This window comes from Perissodus microlepis, chromosome 17 (genome assembly GCF_051167445.1).
Source record: "Perissodus microlepis isolate ML-2025 ecotype Zambia chromosome 17, ASM5116744v1, whole genome shotgun sequence".
Taxonomy (NCBI): domain Eukaryota; kingdom Metazoa; phylum Chordata; class Actinopteri; order Cichliformes; family Cichlidae; genus Perissodus; species Perissodus microlepis.
The window spans coordinates 23069683-23095379 of record NC_140477.1 but is presented as its reverse complement, the minus strand read 5'-3'; the positions used below and the strand labels follow the sequence as shown (position 1 = coordinate 23095379).

At 44.5% G+C, this 25697-nt stretch overlaps 2 protein-coding genes across 3 annotated transcripts in view; both read right to left on the bottom strand.

Annotated features, from left to right (window-relative positions):
* The window catches only part of stab2 (stabilin 2), a 34249-nt gene extending 17572 nt beyond the window's left edge, over positions 1-16677 (bottom strand). Inside the window, exons 1-36 of one of the 2 annotated variants that reach the window (XM_084909409.1) lie at positions 16536-16677; positions 14815-14939; positions 14297-14412; positions 12477-12562; positions 11657-11723; positions 11478-11573; positions 11165-11287; positions 10770-10966; positions 10510-10637; positions 10267-10400; positions 9618-9697; positions 9262-9411; positions 8584-8727; positions 8412-8474; positions 7760-7876; positions 7608-7661; positions 7446-7526; positions 6683-6835; positions 6317-6376; positions 6119-6220; positions 5916-6002; positions 5612-5723; positions 5357-5537; positions 5157-5250; positions 4915-5073; positions 3940-4035; positions 3455-3547; positions 3333-3380; positions 2771-2904; positions 2570-2672; positions 1938-2015; positions 1768-1857; positions 1576-1683; positions 1159-1290; positions 936-1064; positions 761-823 (exon numbers count right to left, since the gene is read on the bottom strand). In XM_084909409.1, coding sequence (XP_084765535.1) covers positions 761-823; positions 936-1064; positions 1159-1290; positions 1576-1683; positions 1768-1857; positions 1938-2015; positions 2570-2672; positions 2771-2904; positions 3333-3380; positions 3455-3547; positions 3940-4035; positions 4915-5073; positions 5157-5250; positions 5357-5537; positions 5612-5723; positions 5916-6002; positions 6119-6220; positions 6317-6376; positions 6683-6835; positions 7446-7526; positions 7608-7661; positions 7760-7876; positions 8412-8474; positions 8584-8727; positions 9262-9411; positions 9618-9697; positions 10267-10400; positions 10510-10637; positions 10770-10966; positions 11165-11287; positions 11478-11573; positions 11657-11723; positions 12477-12562; positions 14297-14412; positions 14815-14939; positions 16536-16619 — 3867 coding nt within the window. In that variant the 5' untranslated portion in view covers positions 16620-16677. Of the gene's footprint in view, positions 1-760; positions 824-935; positions 1065-1158; positions 1291-1575; positions 1684-1767; positions 1858-1937; positions 2016-2569; positions 2673-2770; positions 2905-3332; positions 3381-3454; positions 3548-3939; positions 4036-4914; positions 5074-5156; positions 5251-5356; positions 5538-5611; positions 5724-5915; positions 6003-6118; positions 6221-6316; positions 6377-6682; positions 6836-7445; positions 7527-7607; positions 7662-7759; positions 7877-8411; positions 8475-8583; positions 8728-9261; positions 9412-9617; positions 9698-10266; positions 10401-10509; positions 10638-10769; positions 10967-11164; positions 11288-11477; positions 11574-11656; positions 11724-12476; positions 12563-14296; positions 14413-14814; positions 14940-16535 lie in introns of those variants that run through there. The other variant, XM_084909410.1, reaches the window with a different exon arrangement.
* Positions 16678-18702: 2025 nt separating this feature from the next.
* On the bottom strand, positions 18703-25516 carry wnt16 (wingless-type MMTV integration site family, member 16). The gene is made up of 4 exons (XM_084911018.1): positions 25307-25516; positions 24080-24306; positions 20477-20766; positions 18703-20398 (listed from the first exon to the last, which is right to left on the bottom strand). Exons 1-4 carry the CDS (start codon positions 25396-25398, stop codon positions 19940-19942), a joined length of 1068 nt encoding a protein of 355 aa, XP_084767144.1. The 5' UTR covers positions 25399-25516; the 3' UTR covers positions 18703-19939.
* Between the last annotated feature and the right edge of the window lie 181 nt (positions 25517-25697).

Below are 25697 nucleotides of genomic sequence, written 5' to 3'. Positions count from 1 at the left end.
AGTAGTTCCTCTTAATAAATGTTGATTTGTAAACTTCCTTTGTCTCACCCCTGCCGTTAATAACGAGTCTGTGGGCTTTGGTAGCCAGTGCAACACGTACATTGGCTAGAGAAATCTTTCCTGGGGTGTAACGCCCTCCCCCAGGTGGCGTTGTCAATATCTTAGTTACCGTCCCGGTTATTCCTCTATCGCGACACCACAAAAAGAAAAACATTTTTACGCTCCATTGAATAAACGCTGGTTTATTTTTGAAGATGTCAAATTCGATATGAAATACAACTAAATGATACCAGTTTTCCCACAGCTGTTAAAGAGCAATTTACTTTTCAGCACAATTATACTTAAAATACGTTTTTATTTTTTTTTTGTTATGTTACTTTAGTACTGTCACAGTAAACTGAAAGAAATTCAATCTGTAACTGGCACAAGAGCACATACAGTAAAGTGGTCAGTGATCACTGGGAGGTCATGAAATTTAGTGGAATACCATAAAGTCCTCTCTAGATCTTCTCCTACTTCTTGTTAGTCTTGTAAAGTCGGACAAACTGAACGTAATTCTTTTGACTTTGGGGAGAATTTTCCATCTTTCATAACTTACTTAAAATCGAATCATCTGCAAACAAACAGATTTTCTGTAGTAGCTGCATTTATCCGATTCTAGTTTGGTATAAAAGTTTGTTTAGAGAGCCTGGTGGTTAAAAAGTGTTCACGTCTAAGGTTTGAAAGATTAACGATGATCAGAAAAAGTCAGAAAACTTACATCTGGGATGGTGTCATTGGGGCAGATCTTGTTTTGGTGGAATAAGCAGTCGACACAGTTCCCCTTTGGAGCAGAAAGAAAACGTTGATATTCATCATGCGATTTCTCCATTCATTGAACTGAATTGGAGGCGCTGAAGTATCTGCAGGACTTAACTGGTGGCTGAGGACCTTACCATGACTTTTGTGTACGTGAGATCATCACAGCGATTTCTGTTGATCTGAAGAACAGCTGACAGACCGTGGATCACTCCTTTACCGCTCAGGATGTCAGAGGAGTTCATCTGAGCATCATTCACAAACAGCTGCATGAGAAAAACACAGGTCAGGTGGTTTGTATCGTGTTGTTTAGACTGTCATGCGATCAGATGCGACAGAATCAATATTTCATGACGAGACCTTTCCGTCTCGTGGGAAAATGCCGAGCTGGAAGGAAAACCCAAGCATCGTCTCTTTGTAACCTCCGAGCTGAAGGTCTGTTTTTAACAGACGCTGCGATGCCACCACGTGGTAACGAGTCGTCTTCACATCCTGTTCAGTGACAAAATAAAAGCACGACTAATTTGAAGGAAGTAAATAAATAAACCCAAGGACAGGGTCAAAGTCTTTAATTACAGAGTTTAGTTCTATATTTACCATCTGCTTTAAATGTCGAATGAAATAACAGAACTGAGTGTTGCCCATTTAATCCATTTTAAAATATGTAAAAATTTCAACAATGTCAGCAGTGAGTAAAAAGACTAATCAGGTCAAATACAAACTTTTTGATTCAGCTTCAAATGAAAACGCAGACAAACTGAAGCCTAAATTGTATACCAGGGCAGTGGCTGCCATTTTCTTCAGGTACTCAGTGACGGCGGCGTCTGTCGGAGCAAAGACGGTGAATTCGTCAGCCTGTTCAATATCATTGGTCAGGTTATAATCCTAAACAAAAAGCCAGAGAAAGCACAACATGTAAGGAAACATTGAACATTTAAGCATGGTGTGAGCGTGTTTGAGAGGTCGTACGATGAGATACGATCTGAAGAGTGAGAACTCCGGCCTGAGAGCGAGCGTGGCCAGCAGACCTTCACTCAGTGTTCTGTCGGGAACCAAAACCTTTAAAAAAAAAAAAGGCTGAAATCGGTAACGGGTACAAAATACTTGCTGGGTGTTGTTTTTGTAGTATTTCTTTTTACCTTATCGATGAAATGGATCAGTCCGTTTGTAGCAGCAACGTTTGAAGTGCCGATGAGAGCTCCACCAACAGAAGTGATCTGCACAAACACAACCACTTTATTTTATTTTTTAAGTAAAATTAGAGAAAAGCACCAAGTTTACAGCCATATACTGAAAGTGGACGAAAGTCCACATTTTTATTCTGGGACTCCACTCAAGTATGCTCACATGATTCAGTCCAAACATTATTTTGTACTGGCCGTCTGCTCAGCTAATCAGTTCATCCTTTGCTTGAAACAACAAGCTATAGCTTATGTTCCTTTGAGATAGCCTATTTCATTCTGATTGGCCAGCTTCTGGAGGCATACTGAAGGGCAGCAGTGCTTTTTTTAGAGCAATATTTTGGCTCACAGAGATTATACATTTATGTGCCTGATACCAGATAATAAGGATATTTTAACAACCTGTAACTTTATAAGCATTTGACACAACATCAGAAAGATGAGAGCCAGCCAAAAGGCAGTTAGATCAGCCCGAGGACGTGCAGCGATGGCCGTGTGGAGTTTATGTGAAACACCTGAGCTGCACGGGCTCAATGAAAGATCAAAATTCTCTCTGATGTGTGCAGAAATCCTCACACAGAAAGCGTTACCTCGTCGTTTGTAGAAACACGAAGTGTTGTTCCCAGAAGAGACGTCACAGACGACATGTTCCAGAGGCTAGATAAGGGGTAGTCACCGGCGATCATGTGATTTCTGTCAGAAGGGGACAGATCACAGCACAGCTGTTACATATATTCATATAAAAGCCCCAAAACAAAATGATGTCACTTTAAATCCTGCGGAGCTGTAACCTGATGAGACTCGGCAGGTTTCCCCTCAACGTCCAGAAGTTTTTGTCTTCTGAGGACATTTTGCTGATGGCTGCTGAGGATGGAACCAGGAGGGTGAGGTTCTGATCCGACAGAGACGGAGACAGATCCGAATCCTAACAGAGCGTATGAACACAAACACAATCTTTGCTCAGGTTGGTATTAAAAATAGCTGCTGATACATGAAAGACCACAGGGGAAGTCAGACTTGTAAACTGCATGGTTATTAAAAAATGAAGCACGGTGGCACGAACCGATAACCCCCACAGTGTGAGCCTAACATTGCTAACAGTATTCATAAATGTATAATTTTTCTGTACCCATATTTATGTGCTCTAATTGGGTTTTCATGTGGTATGAATGAATATCAGTGAATATGATACACTGTGTTTACAGTGTCATAATTACGGTGCCTAGTCTGCATGTGAAGCATGTGCTAAACGTGTGAGTTAGTTTGTGATATACTGCACGTTTCATTTATTGTATAATAATCAAAGTGATGACAATCTGCACATAATGCATCTGTAAAACGTGACATACTCACAGTCATCCATGTGAAGAAGTCTGAGGCCTCAGGCAGGATGCTGAGCTCCTGAAATCACCAGGAAACAAAGTCAGCTGGAAGCAAAGACACGATCCTGCCGACTGAACCTGGCCATCACTCACCTGTTCAACTGTTCCGTAACACACGTGTCCATTTCCAACATATCCTTCATCGCAGACACACGTCCACTGAGAGGACAGCAGGAGACAGCTGGCCTGCACACACAAACAGTTAAACAGGGACACGGTCACCGAGGGCCTAGCTTCGGTCATTTTTATCAGTACAAGACAGACATCATGCACAAGACGTCTTTTACTTTGAAAAAATTAAAGGAATTCAATGAAGCTCTGCAGAGCCTCTGATTGGCTCTGAGGAACGATGATTGGTTGGTTTAGTTACTAGGAGTGAATCTACAGACCAGTTTGACCAGGTAGGGTCAAATTGAAGATATAGTTAAAGGAGTAAAATCTGGCTTTGACACCCTGATCACAGCGCTGCAGACAAATGACATCAAAGCAAAAGACCTGTTTTATGTTGCTGTTGGTGTGACCCATGATTTTAGCAGAAAAGATGCTTTCAGTGGATTTGCTTGGTTTTTGCTACTCACAAAGTAGTGACAGCCTCCGTCTGCAGTCACACACTGGTTCACAGGTTCACAGTCCTGCCCGCTGCCCTGGTAACCGGCCTTACAGGTGCAGTCACTCTGAACAGGAGCAGATAACAACAGGACATTACTGCTGCGGAGACAGCTTCACTCTTTAGTGCTGGTGGACCAGATCACAAATCACTTCTGATGATACTGCCTAAAGGCGGCATGTATAATGTAAACAGAATTGATCTTAGCACAGAGCCCTGTGGAACTTCATAATTAATCTTAGTGTGTGAAGAGGACTCTCCATTTACATGAACATCAGAGAGATATGATACAAACCACTGCAGCACAGTACCTGTAACACCTACAGCATGCTCTAGTCGCTCTAATAGAATATTATGATCAACAGTATTGAACACTCCACTGAGGTCTAGCAGGACAAAATTCCAGTCTGAAGTGGGCACCCCACTTTTTTCTGAGGAACCATGAACCATGGGCTCAGAATTAGAGGTGCCAGATCTTTACAGAAGGCCAATAAAGCTGACAGAACCACATCATCTGCAAAAGGAAGCAGCAAGATCCTGAGACTAACAAACTGCCACGTGGCAAACATTAACTGAATAAATAGTTCCATTTATTGAAACTGCAAAATTGGGTGCTTTTGACTGGGGGGTTCCCAAAAACAATGATGTGACATCATTAAGAACAAACTGACCGACAACGTGTTAAAAAACTGAGATAAAAGAAATATTCCCTCCGAGGTCCGCACGGCCCCAGTTTAAATAGGCCAGTGTAAGTTTGAATAATCAACCACATTTCAGGATTCACATTTTCTGGCCCTCTCATGTTTTAATAATACTGCACTCCTTACTGCCACCCTAAGGACGGACTGAAGTGGTGCATTCCCAGGGTAAGAGCACATTAATGAGATAAACCATCCGTCAGTGACATCTCCACCATTCACGTCTCAGCTGATATCAGTGTCCTTACCTGTCCGGGTCCCACATAGACACAGGTGGCGTTGGGGTGGCAGCCGCCTCTGTCAGGACTGTTGCAGTTGTTGATTGGTTGACACTCATCCCCATCCTCCCTCCATCCAGTCAGACACTGACAGACGTGAGTCCCAGGGCCTGTCTTTATACATTTAGCCTGCAAGGGGCAGAATGCAGCACGGGCAGCAGTGAGGAAACACTGCGTTTTTTACAGTTACACTATAAAAACTGGAGACTTACGTTCAGGCTGCAGCCACCTCGGTGGGGTGGAGCACACGGGTCAGACGCCACACAGGTGATGCCATCACCTTGGAAACCAGTTTTACAAATACACCTAAAATAAGACACAGTACAGAATAATGTGTGGTACAACGAGATAACTGTTCACTACAGACGTCTGACTCAGGGTTAAAGTTCAGACTCCATCCAGGTAAACTCACTTGACTGTTCCCTGGCTGAAGTCACAGTCAGCATGTGCGTGGCAAAACTGAGCCTGAGCGCCGCAGGCGGCCGTCTGTCGATCACACAAAGGACCGGTGTAACCCTGCTGACACGAGTCCACTTTACACCGACCGTCTGAATCCGGACGGTTATCACACTGCCCGTGGATACAGGGGCAGGCTGAGGATAGACAAGTACATCATCTTTACATCATGTCTGCCTGTGTGACGTCACAAAGTATGAGTTAGACTTACTTCTGTCACAGTTTGGTCCATATTTGTTGGAGGAGGAGCAGTACTGACAGCGTGAGCCGCTGAAGTTCGGTTCACAGCTGCATGTTCCATTTCTTGAAACCCCCTCCGAACACTGAAAAACACAAAACACACTTTAGGTTCCTCCTCCATAAACCAAACATCTCGCTTTCCCTGCAAACACTGAAACATTTCAGTTTCCTTCCGTCACCGCTGGACTGCAAACAGGAAAAAGTCTGTTCAAAGAACAGAAAGCACTAAAGCTTCTTCCAAATAAAGTAATTAAGGAATTATGGGAATGTCTGACCTGCCCGTGTCCGGAGCAGGGCGTCTGGTATCCACCTGGACACGGTCTGCAGTCTGGACCGTAGAAACCTTTACAGCACGCTGGAATCTGAACGGATATACACGAGGTTATTCTGACGGCCTCTACAAAGTTACATCTTCTAGGCTTCAGTGTCTTTCTGTTCCAACATGAAGTAAACTGCCCGGTTTTACTAAAGTGTGTACCGTGACCGTTGAGTTGCAGTGTGCAGAGCAGCCTTTCACTGGGACTTTAACGGATGGGTTGCCCTTGGTGAAAATATAAGAACATCCAAATGTGGAAGAGCCCTGGATAAAGACAGCATAATCATATTTTAAAGCAGCTCAAAGTAAGAAAGGGAAGTGAATAAATATCCAGATGCTTCACAGTGAGTTCAGTCTTACTGTAAAAACTCCAGAAGAGCATTGGGTCATTATTAGCTTTGAACACGCGACACATTCACCCTGAAAAACACATGAGTTGATCAAATATCTCAAACACACTCAAAGGGCTTCAGTGTTTTAGGGCTCAAAGATGAAGGGGCAGAAATCTCTCAGTGTCCTCGTGTTTCTGTTCCTGGGATAAAGTCACCTCACTGATCAAATACATTTACTCATCCAATGGAGGCAGACTCCAACAGTGTAGCATGGTGTGATGATCCAACTATGAGAGCTCCATGAGCTCAGTGCCTTTTGTTTTCACACTGAGCCTCATACGCTGCACATATACATTTAGGGTCAATCGATCATGTTATTAGACGTTAAACTCACCATGATGATTTTAGTCTCTGTGATGTCACATCTACTGGGCAACACAGGTTCGATGGAGGGCGGAGTCAAAACTCCATCCATCACATAAAGACGTCCATTTTTTGCCTCCACAGCCGCCTCCAACACGGCTGCACCATTAACCAAGATCTGGCCCTGAAACAGTGAAACGACGACCGGACAGAAATCCTGAGCTCATGTTGAAAGTGTGGAAAACAGTCTTATTAAAATGCGGATAATAGGAGTGAATTCAACTTTTCTTTAGATGATGAAGGTTTGACACAGAAACCAGGAGCTGATGTTCAGTCAGCTTTAAGTCACACAGCTGTATTCCTTACAGGATCCATGGTGAATATTTACTGATTACACTCATTTCTCCTGAAAATGATTACAGAAATAAAAATGCTGCACTTTTAGGGATTTTTGTTATCTGGATTGTATTTTAAACTCTATTTATAATATTAATAAACTCTATTAATGTCAACATTTCAAATGTTCAAGTTAAAAGTGAAATAAATTTCAGCAATATTAAAAAAGATCTGCAAGCTTATTAAAGAGACTAAATCTGCATGAACAGCACCAACACACACACACACACACAGAAAGGATATTGGAACAATAATGTCAGTATTATTGCATACTTAGAACCAAACACTTTCCACCCTCCTTTGTTATTTTATAAGATTCATGATATTATTTAAGTATTCAACAGTGACTGTGACAGAGATTTGGGGTGATGTTGGGGATTGTGGAAATCCACACTTACATTTTCCATCACGGTGATTGTCAGAACCTGATTGGCCATTGTCACGTATCTTGGGGTTGACACAGCATTGTAGATCTCCAGCTGCATAACAGGGGGATAAAAAAAAACTGTCAGAGGGAACAAACGTGAATTATTAACGAGTCAGCGGACTGTCGCTCTCACCGAGGTGGCCGGGATAATGTGGTTCCTGAGAAACTCCAGCAGTTTGCTGTGACCCTGAGGATTCAGAACCAATCGTCTGGTGAATTATTCATGGAGGAAATGATCACTCACTGACAGACTACAAATTTGTCCGTTTTTGTGTCCATCCTTACGTCAGGGCTCATGAGATACTTCAGGTGTTCTTCTATCATTGCATCAAATGCTGCAGTGGTGGGTGCAAGCACAGTGATTGGTCCCGGCTGGTCCAGCAAAGATGCCAGAGGAGTTTTCTGCAGTGAGCACAAATTGTCCAATTTGATCAATTTACAATTCAGAAACTTAAGAACCAGGTCCTCATTCACCTGAATGTGTTACTAAGATAAATGCTCATGCACCGTGTTTGAGGTGGGATTCAGGCGACTCTCGGTCCTGACTCTGCTAATATTTACACATTTCTTCCTGCAACATGAACATCAGGGACGTCTAATCCTGCAGGACCACAAATCAGTGCAATATTTCCTATTTAATCTGTGTTCAGAACCTAAAACTGATCATAGAAATATCACACTCCAAACATCTTCTGTGTCAGTGTTGACACAAAGCCCTGATCCAGTGTAATAATGTAATGATCCCATCCTCTGGTGGGCAGGAATGTGACTGGGACATTGGGACATGTAATCAAATGTCTTCCAGCGTTCAGCTTGTTATTGACTCAATACAGGAAGTTACAGGATGTGATTAACTTCTAAACTGAGAATAAAAAAGTTGGCGTCTGCATGTATTCATGGCCTGATGTTCCTGGTATTGAAGAAAAGAAGTCTATACCTGTAATAAACTGGTGAAAGTCTGAAACTTGCCGTAGTCAGAAACGATCTTCATCAGGTTCTCCTGTGGAACAACAAAGTGTTCATGTAATGAGATGAATGGAGACATAATGAACAGGTTTATCTTTGCTGAGCACATTTACACCCAAACTAAAATCTTTCAGTCTTGCCACCTCAGTGTTGCTTTCTACGATGGGAGGCACGCTTTCCATCAGCCTATTGATGATATGGATGATCCCATTAGATGCAACAACATTAGACTGGATGATTACACCTTTCTTCCTGCCGCCATGGATACGGATTTTGGTTTGAGCGTCCTGGAATGAAACCAGAGGAAGATCTGACAATACAAAATTCTATCAAAGCCATTGGAGGCTTACCACTTTAACATTTGGAAGTGTGAAGACCGTAACAGTTTCACATGTTGCAGGTGAGCATCAAAAGTCTCTGAAGTACTTAAGACTGGACTTGGTGTCCACTGTGTGCATCACTTATTTGATTATAAATCTTAATTCATTCTTACAATAAACAGATGCAAGCCAAGTCTGTGAATGCTCTATTTATTGTCATCTTTATTGTGTTTCCAAGGGTTTAAAAACAGGATTCAGTCAAGTTATTTATTTAATTGCTTAGGGAAAGGGTCTGAGTTTGGGTCTCGGTCAGGTTCTAGTTCGGGTTCTGGGTTAGCATCTTGCTTTGGGTTGGTTTGTTTCTTATGTGAAAAAACAAGTCATCACTCACTTTCCTCAAATTGTTTCAAATCTTTTTTATATTTCCTAATTTTTTTGCTTCGTGCCCTGACATGTTTACACTTCATGTTTTATCAATCTGCTGGTGATGAAGCCTCTCACCCCCTCTGATGTGTCCGTCTCTGCTGATTTTCCCGTCAGTGTGTAGAAGACATCAGTTTTCTTCAGTGTGTCAAACTGCATCATCCCAGCGACCAGATGCATCTTACACAGGTATGTAGCTTTTGACCTGTCCGCTATCAGAGTCCTCACCTAGTAAGAGGAGTAAAGGCAGATGTTTGAATCCTGACTGAACCCGTTTTGATTGAATTGTGTTTTTTCCTCTGGAGCTCAAAGAACGATGAGCTCCCAAAACAAAGCCAGGTTGTGAAAGAAACATAAAAGTGGCTCTAAAGTTAAAAGGAAGCTAAAACTAGCTGCTGATAAAAGTGGATCAGTTTATTTGAAGGGATTCGTACCGGCGTTCCCTTGAAGCCTTTATTTATCGGGATGAAAACGGTGAACGGACCCAAATTCTGCAGCGGCCACGACAAAGATCCTGCAAAACACACACAAACACAATCATTAACATTAGTTCTTTTCATGTGAGACGACTTCATTGACCATCTGTAAAATGTCTCACTACACAGATCGCATCTGAATACCTCCAAAAAACAAGGTGTGCATCAGCTGAGGACTTGTCATTGCCAATAAAGCGGAGCAGTAATTGAGCATCGCTCCTATGTTTTACCATGGGATACGTCGGTTATGTCGTGTGTTCTGGAGAATAAACAGCAGGATCGAACAGGAAGGCTACTTTAGGGGCGACCGTGCAGAACCCAGATTAAACATTTTAAAACTCACTTATAAAAAAAAGTCCTGGATGTGGTAAATAAAAGTGCTTAAAGGAGAAACTTGAAATAATTTTTCTGTATCAGTTTAATTTTTATGAATGCTATTTTATTTACTGAGTTTTATTTAATGTATCTATCACTGGGCAGGTCACACCAGAACACCGTAGGCCAGAGGGAAAAGCTTACATGTGTCCCTGCACAGAGAGCTAAAGCTGAGGAAGTGAAAGTTTTCTGCTTTTTATGGACCAAATCACCTCAAACTGAATCCACATACCAAACAGAGTGATGGCATTGCTCAGCTGACCCGTCCACTGGCCTCCTGGTTCTGTGTTCAGGTCATTCAGACGCTCCATGATGTTCCCAATGCAGACTTTACCATTACCAATGTAGCCCTGGAGACAGGCGCACCTGAGGGACAGAGCAGCAAGTGACGGCTCAGTTCTGCAGCTCTGCTACTTGCTGCCTGCAGATTCAGGTATTGGTCCATGCAGACATTCAGTAAAGTAAAGTGACTGACTCAACTTGTCCAGGTCCCACGGTGCTGCAGTTGGCATTCCGGTGGCAGGAATCAGGTGTGCAGGAGTTCTTTAGGCTGCAGCCACTGCCCGACAGAGTGTCAAACCCAGAGAGGCACTCACAGTGGGACTGAACAGAGCACAGAGCACAGCACAGCGGATTCAGAGGTCACTGACAAGGTCATCTGACAGCAAGCCGCTGCCCCCTGCGGGCCACAGCTCGTTACACACATGATGTGAAAGGTCAGCCAAAATGTTTTACCCTGCCCGGTCCATCGTACACACAGCGGGCAGACTCAGCGGAGCAGCCGCCACGATCGGTCTGACACGGGTCAATGGCCATGCAGACCCGCCCGTCCCCGCTGTAGCCCTCATTGCAGGTACACAGGTGCTGGTTTGGTCCAGTGTGGACACAGGAGGCCTGAGCGTGACACACCCGCTGCAGACACGGATTTATGGCTGAGAAAGACAAAGTGACAAAGTGAGAAAGACAAAGCTGGAGCACACAGAGACTCAAAGACTGTGACGTTTACACTGACCACAGGCGGGAGAGAGAACTAGAGGTGTGAGAGAGAGACAGAGAGAAAGAGAGAGAGAAAGCGAGAACTTGGGGTGAGAGAGAGAGAGAGAGCACCAAGGGGGTACATATAAGCTCACATAAACACTTGGCTCCTGCTCTCTGGTAGCCGGGTAGACACTGGCACACTAACTGCCCCGTCAGAGCTTCTTCAATACAGCGAGAGTTCTGCTGACAGCTGAGAGCTGCACACTCTGGTAATTCTGAAACACAATACAGGTGTTAGCACAGGTGACAGGGTGCAGGCAAATGCAGAAACTGTATAGGTAACAGGAAACAGGAAAAGATAAGCTGACATGTTACCAAATCAGGAGAACGACCAGACAACACAGCAGGACACCTGCTGCAAGTGGAGTTACCTGTGACTGTAAAGGTACCAGCAGGAGGACTGACCTTGGTCACAGTTGGGACCCGTGTATCCAGAGAAACAGGTGCATCGGCCGTCGCCCACTATTCCAGAAGCACAGAGGCCGTGGACACAGGAGCAGACTGCAAACAGTGTAAACAGAATTACGGTGGGTCAGAGGTTCCTGAGAACTCAGTGCATCTGTCACAGCTGGAGATGACGTTACCTGAGCTGCAGGTGGGGCTGTACCGTCCAGGTGCACAGTCCTCACAGGCAGTTCCTGCAAAGCCCTCCTGGACACACACACAATTAAAAACAATGATAAACAGGATGTGACATCATGGGTAAACTTTGAGAGAGCCATGCCTCTGGCCTGTAGAGAGACAGATTTGTAATGCAAACAGTTTGCTGCTGGGTCCTGTTACAGGAACCTGTATACCGGTGTATTTTTCAAAGGTGGAGGGGTTCTGCTTTTACGGTCATTAATTATTTAAACCTTTCAGCCAACCACCGATGCAACACACACATTTATGGGGTTTGATTATTCACAGGGTTCTTGGGTTCCTGTAACAGTCTGAGATCTAAGGTTCTAAAGGGCTCTAGAATCTAGAAACTCTGAGGTCATTTACTGTTGGTTCTGTGGACAGTGAGTGTTGTTCAAGGTTCTAATATTATGCCTTCTTTATGACAATAAACCCAGATATATGATTACGTCCTAAATATACATTTATATGGACACAAACACACGTGAAGACTGCAGATTACAGTGATTGTGTCAGTCTGCTTTCACGTTATTGTGGTTTGTTTTATTTTTTGGTTTGTCTGTGTTCCAATCAGCTTTGCTTTCTCACTCTCACTCCAATTTACCTGCATATCAGCTGATTTCTGTCACCAGGTGTGTGACGTGATGTGAGAGCAGGTGTGTGAGGTGACCCTGTCTTTCATTGTTCTTGTAACAGCGAAAATAAAGATCTATTCTATGAGAGCAGGTGTGTGATGTACAGTTAGAGCAGGTGTGTAAGGTGAGAACAGGTGTGTGAGGTCACCTGGCAGCTGCAGGTCCCATTCCCTCCCAGTCCAGCGGAGCAGACGCCTCTGCCGCTGCAGGGTCTGGCGGCCTGGTCAGGACACTCTGAAAGAGAACGGGCACATGGTGTGAACAGGAAGCTGACGCTGCATGATTGTGGAGCGCTGCTGTTGTGTTTTCTATGAGGAAACAGACCCCCCCCACCCCCCCCACACACACACACACTTCCCGACATCCTTCATGTCATCACATCACCATCATCTGTTTCCCTTCCCCTCTTCCGCTCACAGAACAAATAACCACCACAGCATCACAGGATAGCATCGCAGGAAGCACGGATACCAGGATAGTTCATTCCTGGGTGTTTTTTTTCCTCTTTGAAAGTTATGAAGAAATCCTTCTTATATTTTTAAGTATTTGAACATGTGCCTGTATTATTTTATCATTACTTTGATGCTGAGTCAGTTCATGGCAGCGTCACTTAGGACCAGAAGGTCGGAGCCGGACCGGAGAAATGATCAACAGTTCATAATGAAAATAACTTCTGTTTGATACCAAACATTTGAAAGTGAACATAGTTTTAAAAAAAAACTATGAAGATGATTTAATGAAGTATTTTTTATGATATTACTCATACTGTTACATGAGTATCAGGACTTTTACTTTTAAAGGTACTTTTACGTAACAAAGACTTCCTCCACTTGTTGGAGGATTGCTTTGGGGTTTTCTGTGAAAACTTTGCAAGAGTTTCAGTGATTTTTTTTTTCTTTTTTGTGTTTCTAGTGGCAGAGTCTTCAGTTAAGGTGGAGCTGGGGGTGGATGGAGGACAGGCAAAGTCCTAGAAGACCCCAGGTTCAGGTGTGTCAGCTCTCAGGAGCAGAAAAAACTGAGCATTATTTTTCTGCTTTGAACAGATAAAGCAGGCATGAGACGCATGGAGGGGGGGGGGGGTGTCCACTGAGTAAGCAGATTCCAGTCCTGCTGACAGCGTCTGACCAGAGGAAATGGGGAGGAAGTTTCTGGTTCCTGCAGGACGATCTGGTTCCTGCAGAACTGAAAATGTGACACGAGTCACCTGGAAGCCAGAGCTCAGACCCCCGAGAAGTCTTGTAGTGAATGTCTGGACAGACCGAGTGTGCTGCTGCTAGCATGCTATGACCAATGACTGAATACAAAAATTATCACAGTCACAAATTTACACTTTAAACTTCTTTAAATTTAAACATATTGAATTAAATGTAGCACATGGACCAAAGCGCCCGTCCACCCTCACATCACCCTTACAGAAGCTGCTCGGCTGTGAAGTCTCTGTGCTGATGTTAACGCTGGAGGAGGTTTGAAGCTCAGCAGCTCCTGAGTCAGCAGGACTTTTACACTGCCAACTTTTACGCACTCGATGGCACCGCTCTGTAACTTCACATGCTCTTTTACTTCTTGTCTGAGCTGCTGAGGCGCCTGAAAGCTGACGGTGGAATCTAAGAGGGAAGAAAGTTCGCAGCCTGCCTCACAGCAGCATCCACACCTGCTCTCTCTCACATGTTTGTAAAGGCAGACTGCGTTGCGGTGCTGGACTTTACACACCTGTGGTAACAGGATCATTTTTCCATTCTTTAATACAATACTCCCGACTACAAATGTTAGGCCGGTTATTTTGCAGCCTTTTAATATTATATGTGGTAAACGGACTGATTCTTGTACAGCACCTTTCTACTATGAGCGCTCAAATCACTTTATACAGCATGCTTCTCACACATTCATACAGCCTCTTTTGAATATAACATAATGATTAAATAAAAGCTTTTTGGCTTTTTGAGGACGAGCTGGTGTGTCGGTACTGACCGATGCAGTCGGGGCCCCAGTAACCTGGACAGCAGCTCTTTATTTCCACCTCCTTGTAGCACTCGAAGGAGCAGCCACTGAGGGGCAGCTTCATGCTGGGAGTGTTGATGTAGTACCTGCAGAACAGACAGACAGACTGGAGGTAAAGTGGCTGCTGATGTTGGGATCCAGGACAGCAAGGCTCTCTCCTCTTAGAGGTGGAGGTGGGTGAGGGAGGGGAGGGGTCCTTATATAGCCTGATTGAGACGGAGAGGCTGCTCTGTGGCTCAGTGTGATACGCAGAAGGACTGTTTTGAACCCTGACTCGACAGCAGAACTGTTAACTGTAAATTCAATAGAAAATTATTAAAGAGGTGATGTGGAGATCTTTTAAAGTTTCTTGTGTGAGTTGTGATGTTTGATGTGAAATTGTGGAGATATTTGAATTTGTGCAAAGAAGCTAATCACAGTTTATTGTTTCAACCATCAGTTGAACCACAATGAGGACTTTGAGTGGACCTGTGCCATGTGGTGCTCACTTGCAGTCCTGGGCGTTGGATCTGGGCGTGGGTTTGAATCCTGATGGGCACGGGATCAGCTGGCTGATGGTGCAGGAGTGGCACATCGTGCGAGTGTGGAGCACTGTCGAGTTGGAGCAAAAGTTCTGAAAAAAAAAGAAAAGAAAAGTGTCTTTCATCAATGTCTACATTGTGTGAGTGAAACTGCCCATATGGAAAAGATATATATAAATCTTATAAAGTTTGTATCTGTCTTGTGTGAAACTTGTATGAAAAGCATATAAGAGTGAAAACAGATATAAGATCCCTTGAAAAATTATATAATGAAACTTGTATGTTTTGGATACTTACTAAAACAATATATGAAAGTAATGAGAAAGTGGCCACTTTCATGAGTAAATCATGTAAGCCTTATATGATTTACTCATGAAAGTGGCCACTTTCATGAGTAATCACATATAAGTTTTTACTAATTCTTTTCCATATGGGTGTGCTGGCAGTGTGTGGCTGCAGCTCTTAGCAGGACGATTTCCAACCAATCAGGAGCTCAGTGCTCCACACACTGTCAGTGTGCAGGTAAACTAGAAGGTAGCAGTGTGGAAAAGTTCAACTCATCACTTTGTAAAACTATTAAACCTCCTCCTCTGGACCTGAAAACCAAAGACTGCTGCTGGTGGCTCGACTGGAACAGGAAGTAAGTGCAATAACAGTAATAGCAGCTGTGGTTATCTGCTCCATCAGCTCCACCCAGGAAACGGTCAAAGGAGGCAAACAGGACACGGAGTTCCTGGGCCGATGATGACTTCCTGTTACAGCCTGCAGGTTCAGATGGGAATCAGCTGCTGACAGATAAACTGGCTCTTTTTTGCCTTTGCTCGGTGACAGTTGCTTGTCAGCGGGCTCTGGCTGTTGAGATAACCTCTGATGTGATTCCCGCTCAGTTTCCAGTATCAGCTTATCTAAACACGCGGCTTCCACTAATCGATCCGCTCTGTGTCGTCTCTATAAGTCGCCAACTTCACTGAAGTTCAACAGTCATTGCATTGCTGCACAGCTATTCCTGTGTGGGTGGAGCTTTAGTCTTTGGCATGTGCGGCTTCTTCCTGCAGTCTCTGCTGTGTTTCTTTGTTTGCAGCTCTGCAGACCTGAGCAGGCTGCTGCAGGTACCTCATACTCCAGCTGTTGGCTGCACCAGCACAGATCAGACAGAAGATCTGTTTATACAGAGCACATAATACTACACAGTACTGCCTGTAACCATGGCAACATTCTGCTTGAGTACCCCACACTAGTTATTTCTCACATTGTTTATGTGAATGTAAAGCTTCTTGAATGAGGGTTGGGGCTATTCCCACTGCGTCCACACTCTCAGGTGACCCCCCCTCCCCAGAAAGTGAACATCAGAGCAAATGATGTGAGCAGTGCTTCAGTCTGCAGCTCATAATATTTCAGTCAGAGAACACATCGCTATGTAAGACATCAGAAAACCAGAAGTTATCACAGATGAAGCTTCAAACAGGACAGCACAACTAAAATAAACATAGCTCTTTCTGAGCTGATGTGAGGAAGAGCTCTCAGATTCATCTACTCAAAGTTTCACAGAGACGCTGACGCACGACAACCAGCGTCCAAACTTTTACATCCTGAAGCTCATGTAGATTTTTACATCTGAACCGCCGAGTTCAGTTTTAGAGTTTGAAGCTGAACGAACTCCATGAATAAAAACAGGCGGACGAGCTTACCTGTGCAGCAGCTGACATCTTCAGCTCACTCATCATCATCATCAGAGAGACACACAGCAGCCGGACGCTCTGCAGGACCTCCATCTCTTCTGCCCTCCAACTTATCCCCACCAACTCTTTTCAGCTCCTGCGCCTCTGAGCCGCCTCCTCCTCCTTTATCATCCCTCATGTGTTTCCTGAAAAACCAAACTCAAAGGAAACTGCCGAGTCTGAGGTACACACTGACCCATACATGCACACACACACACACACACACACACACACACACACACAAAATCAACACACTCTGTGTGTCTGTGTTTCAGACCTTAAAAACAGAGACACACACACACATACACAGAGACACACAGATACACTCCCACATAGACACACACATATACAGAAACACACTCACACACAAACACACCGGCGCACACACACACACACACAGTTCAGTTGGTCTCAGGTTGCCATAATCTTCAGTCCTGCGTTGACCTCACACCGATGGCAGTGCCGTGGTCGACGTGCTCGCTATAAAGTTTCTGTGTGTATGAATGTGTGAATGTGAACACGCAGGAATGCAGATGTTTGATTTCTGAGGAGAAGCTGAGGGCAGCAGATGATCACACACAGGAGCCTGGGTGTGACCCTGTGGGCCCCTGGATCTGTGCCTGGCATACCCTGTTCAGTGATGTGCAGTAAGAATGGCAGGAAATCCTGGAGTGTAAATAAGAACATGTTTTCACTTTTCCCCCAAATCTTTCTGCCTCATCATCACACACTGCTGATAACACACACTCCTGTCTTTGTGAGGACCCTCTCTGACTCAGCAACATGCAACGAGACCGCGGCCTCAACCCAAACCTGAACCCTGCAACTATGCCTGAAGGTTTGAAGGCCTGAATATAAGAATAATGAATAAGTACAAAGTTTAAATAGTTTATCTGAGGTACACACGATCAGTCCTTGCTGTGCTACTCGAACATGTTCGACCATGTTGGATTCAGTCAGAACTGAAATTGGTCGGGAGAAAGTTCACTGAGCTCAGAGATCAGCTGAGCAGGACGATCATTTTTTTGATGTTACAGATGTTACACCCCTCATTTACACCCCTAATTTACACTCTGGGAATGCACAGATCCTAAAACTCAGGGCACTGTGGTGTCTGTCTGTTGCAGAGTCCAGCCTTACTGCATCCAGGTGCTGATGATCAATGCACTGATTAACTGATCGTCATCGTCGGTCTGAGCTCCTCTACCAAAGGACACGTTTTAGCAGTTTGAAGGTGTGGTCCATTCAGGCGTTTATGTTACAGTAAATTATTTACAGGGTTAGACTGATCAAAAAAATAAAAAACTAAATTCCAAGAGCTACATCTCAGACTCTACAGGCTTCAGTTAGCAGGTTAAAGGTTAGAGTTCATGACAGCATGGTTAGAAAAAGGCAGAACAGGAATGGCTGTTCAGAGGGGCTGGAGGAGAAAGCCTCTTCTCAGTAAGAGGACATAACAGCAGGGATCGGGTTTGTAAAGCTGCATCTGAACAAAGACTTCAGGAACAACATCCTTTGACAGATGAGACCAAATGTAGATGTTTGTCCATCATGCACAGCAAACAGCTTGGATCAAGTGTCAGCACGGTGGAGAAGGGATGATGATCTAAGTGCACCTTGAACTTCTTTTGTGGTTCTTCAGTGGGAGGCCATCTGTCCCACAGATAAAGTTGGGACCAACCTGGGTCATCAACAGGACAAAGATCCAAGCACAGCAGCAAATTTGCAACTGAACGGCTGAAACAGAAAAGAATCGAGCTGCTGCAGAGCTCAGAGAGCTGTGCACAGTTCAGATCAGTTTGAATGCTTCTCAAATTGTTTCTACGGTCTGATGTTTCATCAGCTGTTCTTTTGTTCCTGCTGTTTAAACTGTCAAATGAAAGAAGTGATGGATGCGTCCATCACCGACTGACAGACAGGATACTTTCTCCTAACTTTATTTAAACACATCCATGTGAACAAAGCTGTGCAGGTTTAATATGTGTTATATGTTTTGTTATATTTACATCTTCCTGATGTCTTTGATTTAAGAGTGACTCACTCTGACATCAACACAGTCAGATTTTAACATCAGACAGCTGTGAAGTGTTTTTAGTCATTCTTTTATTAAAAAATCAAAAAGAAGACTCTTCTCGGGTGAGGTGGAGGCAGAATAGGCAGGGCCTTCTGTGATCAGATGTAATGAAGTACTTTTACTCTACATCATCAGCTGCCTGTACAGCTATACTGCTGTACTTCCAGCTGGAATGTAGTATTTCCTGTTTCTGGATTATTCACAAGGTTTCCTTCTTTCAGGATGCCTTTTTGGGAATGTTTCTGGAATATCCTGTGAGGAGTTTTATGGTTTGTTAAAGACAAACTGAACCAAATCTCCTCTAACATTTTCTCTACCAGGCATTTTATTTTTTATTAGTCAAAGTATAATAAACCGTATTTGTGTGGAACCTTTAAACAGACTCACAGCTTTTTGTTCTGTTGTTTTCATGTTTTTGTTAATAAAGTTTGCCAACAGAAACTGAACAAAGAACTCTTCACGTCCACATTTACGGGGTCATTTCACCTTCTGATGTCAGTTTGATTCTTTTTGGACAGATATTACAAAAATATGATTCCATACCAAATAATCAACTTTTAAAAATTATTTACACATAAATATCTTTATTTTAAAATATGAAATCAGTCTGTGGGCTGCAGAACTGGTGAGACTGATCAGGAGTCCATCTGGTGTGCTTCAGTCATTCAGATCTTCAGATTGAGTGTGCAGCAGCACTGATCCTCCTCCTGGTGGCACTCTGAATGCTTCAGAAACATCACGTTGGAGAAGTCTGTCCAGTCTGAAACATTTAAACGTTCAGGCAGTAAAATCCTGTCCTGGGTCTGCTGGGTCACAGGTGAACATGAAACAGCTCACACAGGAGGCATGCAGGAGGCTGTCACGTGGCTCACCTGGATCTTTCCACATGGAGCAGCAGCTCCGCTCTGAGCTCCTCGCCACATCGACAGGTAAACTTAAGGCTTCACCTTCACTGCTCGGCCCTCAGGCAGCTGCTCACCCTTTTCTTCTGTGACTCTTCTGCAGGTTTACTCTAATGGTGATGTTATCAAGAGAGAAGGTGAAGCTGTGCCATGTGCTGCTGTAAATGAACCAAGTACTGCTGACCTCATTTACGCCTGATCAGATTGGTCCAAGGAGGATCTGTCTTCACCTGAGAGGTTCAGTCCTTCCTATGTTTACACTCTTTCAGATCCAGATGTCCAATTTGTCTCTTTCCACAAATCCTTCTTTTATTCCAGGTGTTCTTCTGTTACCAGGTATCATGCTGAGGTGAATGAAGGTGAGCTACGTGTTCCACGTGTTTCTGTTTCCAGGTGTGTTACTTACAGGTGTGCATGTCGTTCATGCTCTCGCAGCGCCTGCAGTGGACGTAGCAGCACCACACAAACTTGCACTCGCAGCGCTGGACGTGTCTGACCACGTGTGTGTTGTATCCTCTGCCGCAGCACAGCAGGTTGCAGCCGTCCGGCCCCGTGGACGTCCGGTTGCACCGGCGCCCTCTGGTGCCCGCGATGCCCCGCCGCCTGTCCTCCAGACAGTAGTTTGGAGACTTGTTGAGGAAGATGAACTGGTGTTTGTCCACATGGAGACGCCGCTGGTCCTTCCACTTCATCTTCCTCTTGGATCGCTCCGTCACCTGCATGCTGTGCTCGTATCTGTCCTTCAGATACGTCCCGACCCGCTCAAACGGCGCCATCGTCCTCCAGCATGTCTTCACCGCGCAGGAGCCAGAAACACCGTGACAACGACAGTCTGTGGACATCGTCCTGTTGATCGCCTGCAGGACGCAAACAGGAAGTTAATCACACCTTGGACCTTTAGACTTTCAGCTTTAGTTTGAGTCGCCGACGTTCACCTGTCGCCCGGCCTCGCTGTTGTGCTGGTTCATGGTGCTCAGCGTGTAGCTGCTGTGGCTCGTCGACATGTTCTTCACGGTGTGGTCCAGGAACTTGCGGCTGAACCACGTCCCGTACTGGATGTGATCTGAGCAGCCGCCCCAGTGCCAGCCCTCTGCTGATGAGCCGCCGCCCCGCAGCCGAGCATCGCAGCCGCACTCCGTCATGTTGCCCTGGCTGCAGGAGCGCGTGACGGCATGGACGAGCCCTGCTGCCATCACCGCATAGATGAACGCTGTCTCTTTGGTTCCTGCAGTGACAGAATGGGCAGACATGACACTTATTTCAGGAGGTTTCATGAGGTATACTTTCATCGTCTCAGATGCTTCTTCGCTCATTGGTTCTTCACCTGATTCAGAGTATCCCTCAGAAATGAAGGCAGAACCACTCTGTACTGGTCACACTCCAGCTGTTTTTATCTTTCAGTCCAAAACTAAAAGCAGTCAGTGTTAGCAGACAGGCGAAGTCCTGTCAGTTAAAATTCACTGGCTATCTAATAATTTAATATATAATTAATAGATTTTATATTTAAAAGTGTATTAAAATAAAATATTTAAAGTCTGTGTAAATGTTTTAATATTTATGCTTTTTTAATTTCATATCATCACTTCACATACATTTTCATCATCAGAAGAAAATGGGTGGATATATGGATGGAGGGTTTTTCAGACTGAGGTGCAGTCTCTGTGAGTTTCACAGTCTGTAGTCTCTGTAAAGTCTCATATTCAGACGTGCTGTCTGAAGTATTCTGGTCACATTGAGGAAGTGAAGAAATCATTTATCGCTAAGACTGGTATTGGTACTAAAGGGAGCGCTGCCCTCTACAGGCAGAGACAGGAACTGCAGAAAAAGATTTAAACGATTTCTGAAACCTGAATTTTCTGCTTTGAAGTCTGAAAATTAAACTGAAGGAGAAAATTTCTCTCTGTGATGAATTAAATTTACAAGTCATTGAATGAAATGAGGTCATGTGACTACATTATGGGTTTCTGTGCACTCTGACCATCACAGATATACATAAGTTTGTTAACTAGTGTTTTTCCTCAGACTGTAAAAGCTGATTTTACTCTCAGGGACCTCTGACCTCTCACATTGTGACCCTTGATGGTGTTACTGAATGCCTTGTTGTTGTAAAAATTCTTACTCTATTTACCCTTTTCCTCACTCTGCCTCACCTAACCAGACTTATCTTGTTTCCTCTTTTACTTTCTCTCGACTGATTGGCTCTGGAGTTTGTCCCCTAATTAAACTCACCTGGCGCACATTATACAAAAATCGAATCTATTCTCAGAGAAGCTGAGCTAACACACGCCTGAGTGGAAAAAAATGCATGATTTCAGTCAGATTCATTTCAGCCAATCAGAAGCAAGCTAAAACGGCCACTGTACATGTTCATTAGGATTCTGTGGCTGCTTTTGGAGAGCTTTGGAACAAATAAAGTTTCAGTGAGCAGTGGTGGTCAAGTTACTTAAAAACAGTAATTAGTTACTTCTCCAAATCACTTTATTTCTCCAAATCCCTTTACTTTAGTGATTACTTATTTTCAAAAGTAATTAGTTACTTTATTACTTAGTTACTTTTTAAAAACATGATAAACAACCTGAATATGTAATAAAGCAATAGACCTTTCAGCCTAATTCTATTTTTTTCTGCATAATCCATCATATAATATTGAAAATTCTCTTTTTAAAACTTGTTTTATTAGTTTTAATCTTTTAACTTTATGCACATTTCATCAAGCAAAAACTAAATTATATTCAACTGTCTCTGACTGGAAGAATTTCTTTTTACATTTAAACCAGATTTGAAAACCAGATTTAAACCAATCTGCATATTCCAACATATAAAATAAAATATTTTTTGTGTTTACAATCACTCTTTCAAATAAATGCAAGTTAAACACAGCAAAAAATGAATAAAATCAAAGATTCAGCATCACTTAGCCCTGTCGCTCTTAAATCTTATTTTCACCAGTTTCGCAGGAGTGGGGCTGTCGCAGGTTTGCCCAGTGCTGCAGCGGTCATGTCAGTGGGGAGGATCTGGGGATTTCTCTGTGAATTTCACATTCCTGTGGCAGCGTGCTAGGTGCTTGCTATGATTTGAAGTTTAATTTTTTGCTGTAGAAAGAAGTTTTTTTCACACACAGAGTGTACAGCAGACACTTCTTACAGAATCAAACTCAAAGTAACGTAAGTACTTCCAAGCTTTAAACACCGCACGGTCGCACTCTCTCCCGCACTGTTGATCTGCACACGTCTGCTGCTGCCACGGACGTCGCATGCTAGTACGTCACTGTCATAAGACACTGACAAACAAAATCAGGGTTTAGTAACCCAGTAATACAGCCAGTGGCGGTCCTAGCCTGTTTGGCGCCCCGGGCGAACACTGACACATGACACATCTGCTTACCTGGATCTTTTGCTCGTTTCTCCTCCTCTTCTTCTCTATTTTTTCTAAACTGAGCACCTGATGACTTTGAACTTTTCTTGTCCATCTTACGTTGGTTTTAATTTTGCACTCCAGTATGAACACAAATCCCCCAACTCGAGGATCGCCACAACATAACCTAATAGACCTACACCTTAGTTCACAGATTCACTTTGTCTAGGGTTTATTTCTGGGATTTCGCACAACCCAGGATTCAAATCATGAATACATAATGGGCTTGGATTTACATCATTATGAATGAAATGTGCTCTATTTGGAAGCAGCCGGCCCCCCTCCCCTTTCGATGGCTTGTGTGTGAGACTTTAAATCATCAAACTGTAAATTATAAATTTTAAATTGTTATTGATCCCTTTAGCCTTGGTCCTAAAGTGTATATTTATTTTCTTACTCTTCTTATATTTATTGTTTGTTTACTTGCACTGCTGTAACTGGAGCCTCGTCGTCTCGTCTCTCTATATACTGGACTGTATGTAGCGGTGATGACAATAAAGTTTACTTTGACTTCAGCAGCGAGCAGGCGCACCTAGGAAAAACATCGGTGCAAATTATAAGTCTGTATCATAATGTCTGGCATTTTCGTGTTTGCTGTTTTGTTTTTATTTTGTTTTATTTTGCGAGTTGGTTATTAGATGCCGCTCCAGCCAGTCAGAGAATCCCCGCCGCCCCGCCCTCTCCTCCCTGTGCCGCAAGCAGCAGGCGCACCTCGCAAACGGAGGGCGCCCTTACTCCCAGCAAATGGGCAAGAGAAAACCGATCGGTGCCTATGCCATTCCCAATATGCGCTGGCTGATGTCGGGGCAACATGAGTACGAGCAATTTTTTATTTTTATTTTTTTTGCCGATGCCCCTGATGCCGCCCCCCACCACGATGCCGCCCGTGTCGCCCGTATCAAAAACCGCTACTGAATACAGCGTTCTTACGGGAAAGTAACACTAATCTAATTGCATTTTTACAATAGTAATCCTTTACTATAATCATTACTTGAAAAAAGTAATCGGAACGCGCGTAACTGCCCATCTCTGTCGATGAGTGAAGCCTGTATTTGCTCCATGACGGTCCTGCTTCACCTGAGCAGTCACGCGTCCAGGTGAATCAGAGGGAGGATGTTACTCACCGCTCGTGAGCTCGTGCCCGAACACGGGCACCTCCTGATTGGTGGAACAGTTCCAGCGCTCGTGCCTGAACTGTCTCTGACACTCGGCCACCCCGAGGCGCGCGCCCTCCCGGACTCCCGGCAGCAGGATGGACTTCCTGCTGCACAGCTCGCGCTGCCGGGGGCTCAGAGACAGGTTGGAACACCCCAGCTTCTCCACCACCCCCGGTGACGTCACACCGAGCCACCTGTCGACAGAAATCAGCAAAACTTTATTTAAAATAAGGAAAAGTTCAGACAGCACACCTCTGATTTATTCATTTATTACCTGTCCATCCTGCACAGGTCTGAAGTGAAGCACTAACTCTGACGTCACGTTGTGCAGCGTTCCTGGCTGCGGGGTTGCTTATCATACAGCGTAACATCTAAATGAACGCTTGTATGTACCTGAGATGTACCTGAGATGTTCCGTTATTCGGGCCGAAATCGATAAGAAACTTCGAGAGTGTGCTTATATGAGTGTGCTTGCTGTATTTATACTAAAATAAAACACATATTAGAGAAAGTGGTCGCTGTGTATGTGTGCCCCCCATCTGATTTCCGAGCCCAACCCCCCCGGCTCGGCGCTCATCTGCGCCTTTTATCAGGCTCTTGGCGCAGAGCAGGTCTCTTGCGCGTGTGCGCTGCTGCTGCGGATTAGAAACGGTCTGTGCACGCGCAAAATTCGGATTCTTGGACTTTACCGTGGAAAATCCGCGCGTTTCAGCCAAAAACGAGATCCAAACCTCATCAGCTGAGTGTGTGAGGGTCACAGAGAGGTCACACCGAGTCTGCGAGCATTTCTGTGAGCGCGAGAAGCTTTTAATGAGCACGAAAGAAGAGGCGCTCATTAACACCGTTAATGCTCCTGTAGGCTGAGCCGGTGAATTCGCTGTTTTCCAGGCGGACTCTGCACTCAAGTTCTCCGCTGCCCTGCAGCTCACAGCCAGCTGGCTCCGTGTGCTCCTCCGGGAGCTTCATCTCCATAAACGTCTTCACGCATGACTCTGACGGCTCCGTGCCAGCGCGCGCTTTGACACGAGACAGCTGAAGAAAACTTTTGGGCTTTTATTTAGCGTGTGTGTGTGTGTGTGTGTGTGTGTGTGTGTGTTTGAAACCTAGTGTGCGTGTGTGTGTGTGTGTGTGTTTGTCATTGGAGCTGTGTGTGTGTGTGTGTGTGTGTGTGTGTGTATTTTGTAACATACTTACATCCAGCTGCCCCTGCAGCACAGCGGGCACACGCACACCAGCAGCAGACTCAGAGCGTTCATGTGTCGGACTCCGCAGCTCCGCGCCTCCATCCCTGCTCAGCTCCGCATGCTGACAGCGACCCGGCCCGGAGCAGGCTCCTGAATCCCGCTGAAGGAGTCCTTTCTCTACTGTGCTCTCCTCGATCTGCAGGAGAGGAGAAGCACCCTGGACCAGTCCGAGTCCCGGACGGTTCTCATTGGACCAACTCAGGACTCAGCAGCTGACGTCAGAGCTGGGCTATAACTGGCTGGATGGGTGAGAGGCTTCATGATAAAAAACTTCGTGCTGACATCTGATCCCCGAAAAGCAAATAAACGACGGAACACAGTAGAAAAAAAATCTAAAAGTG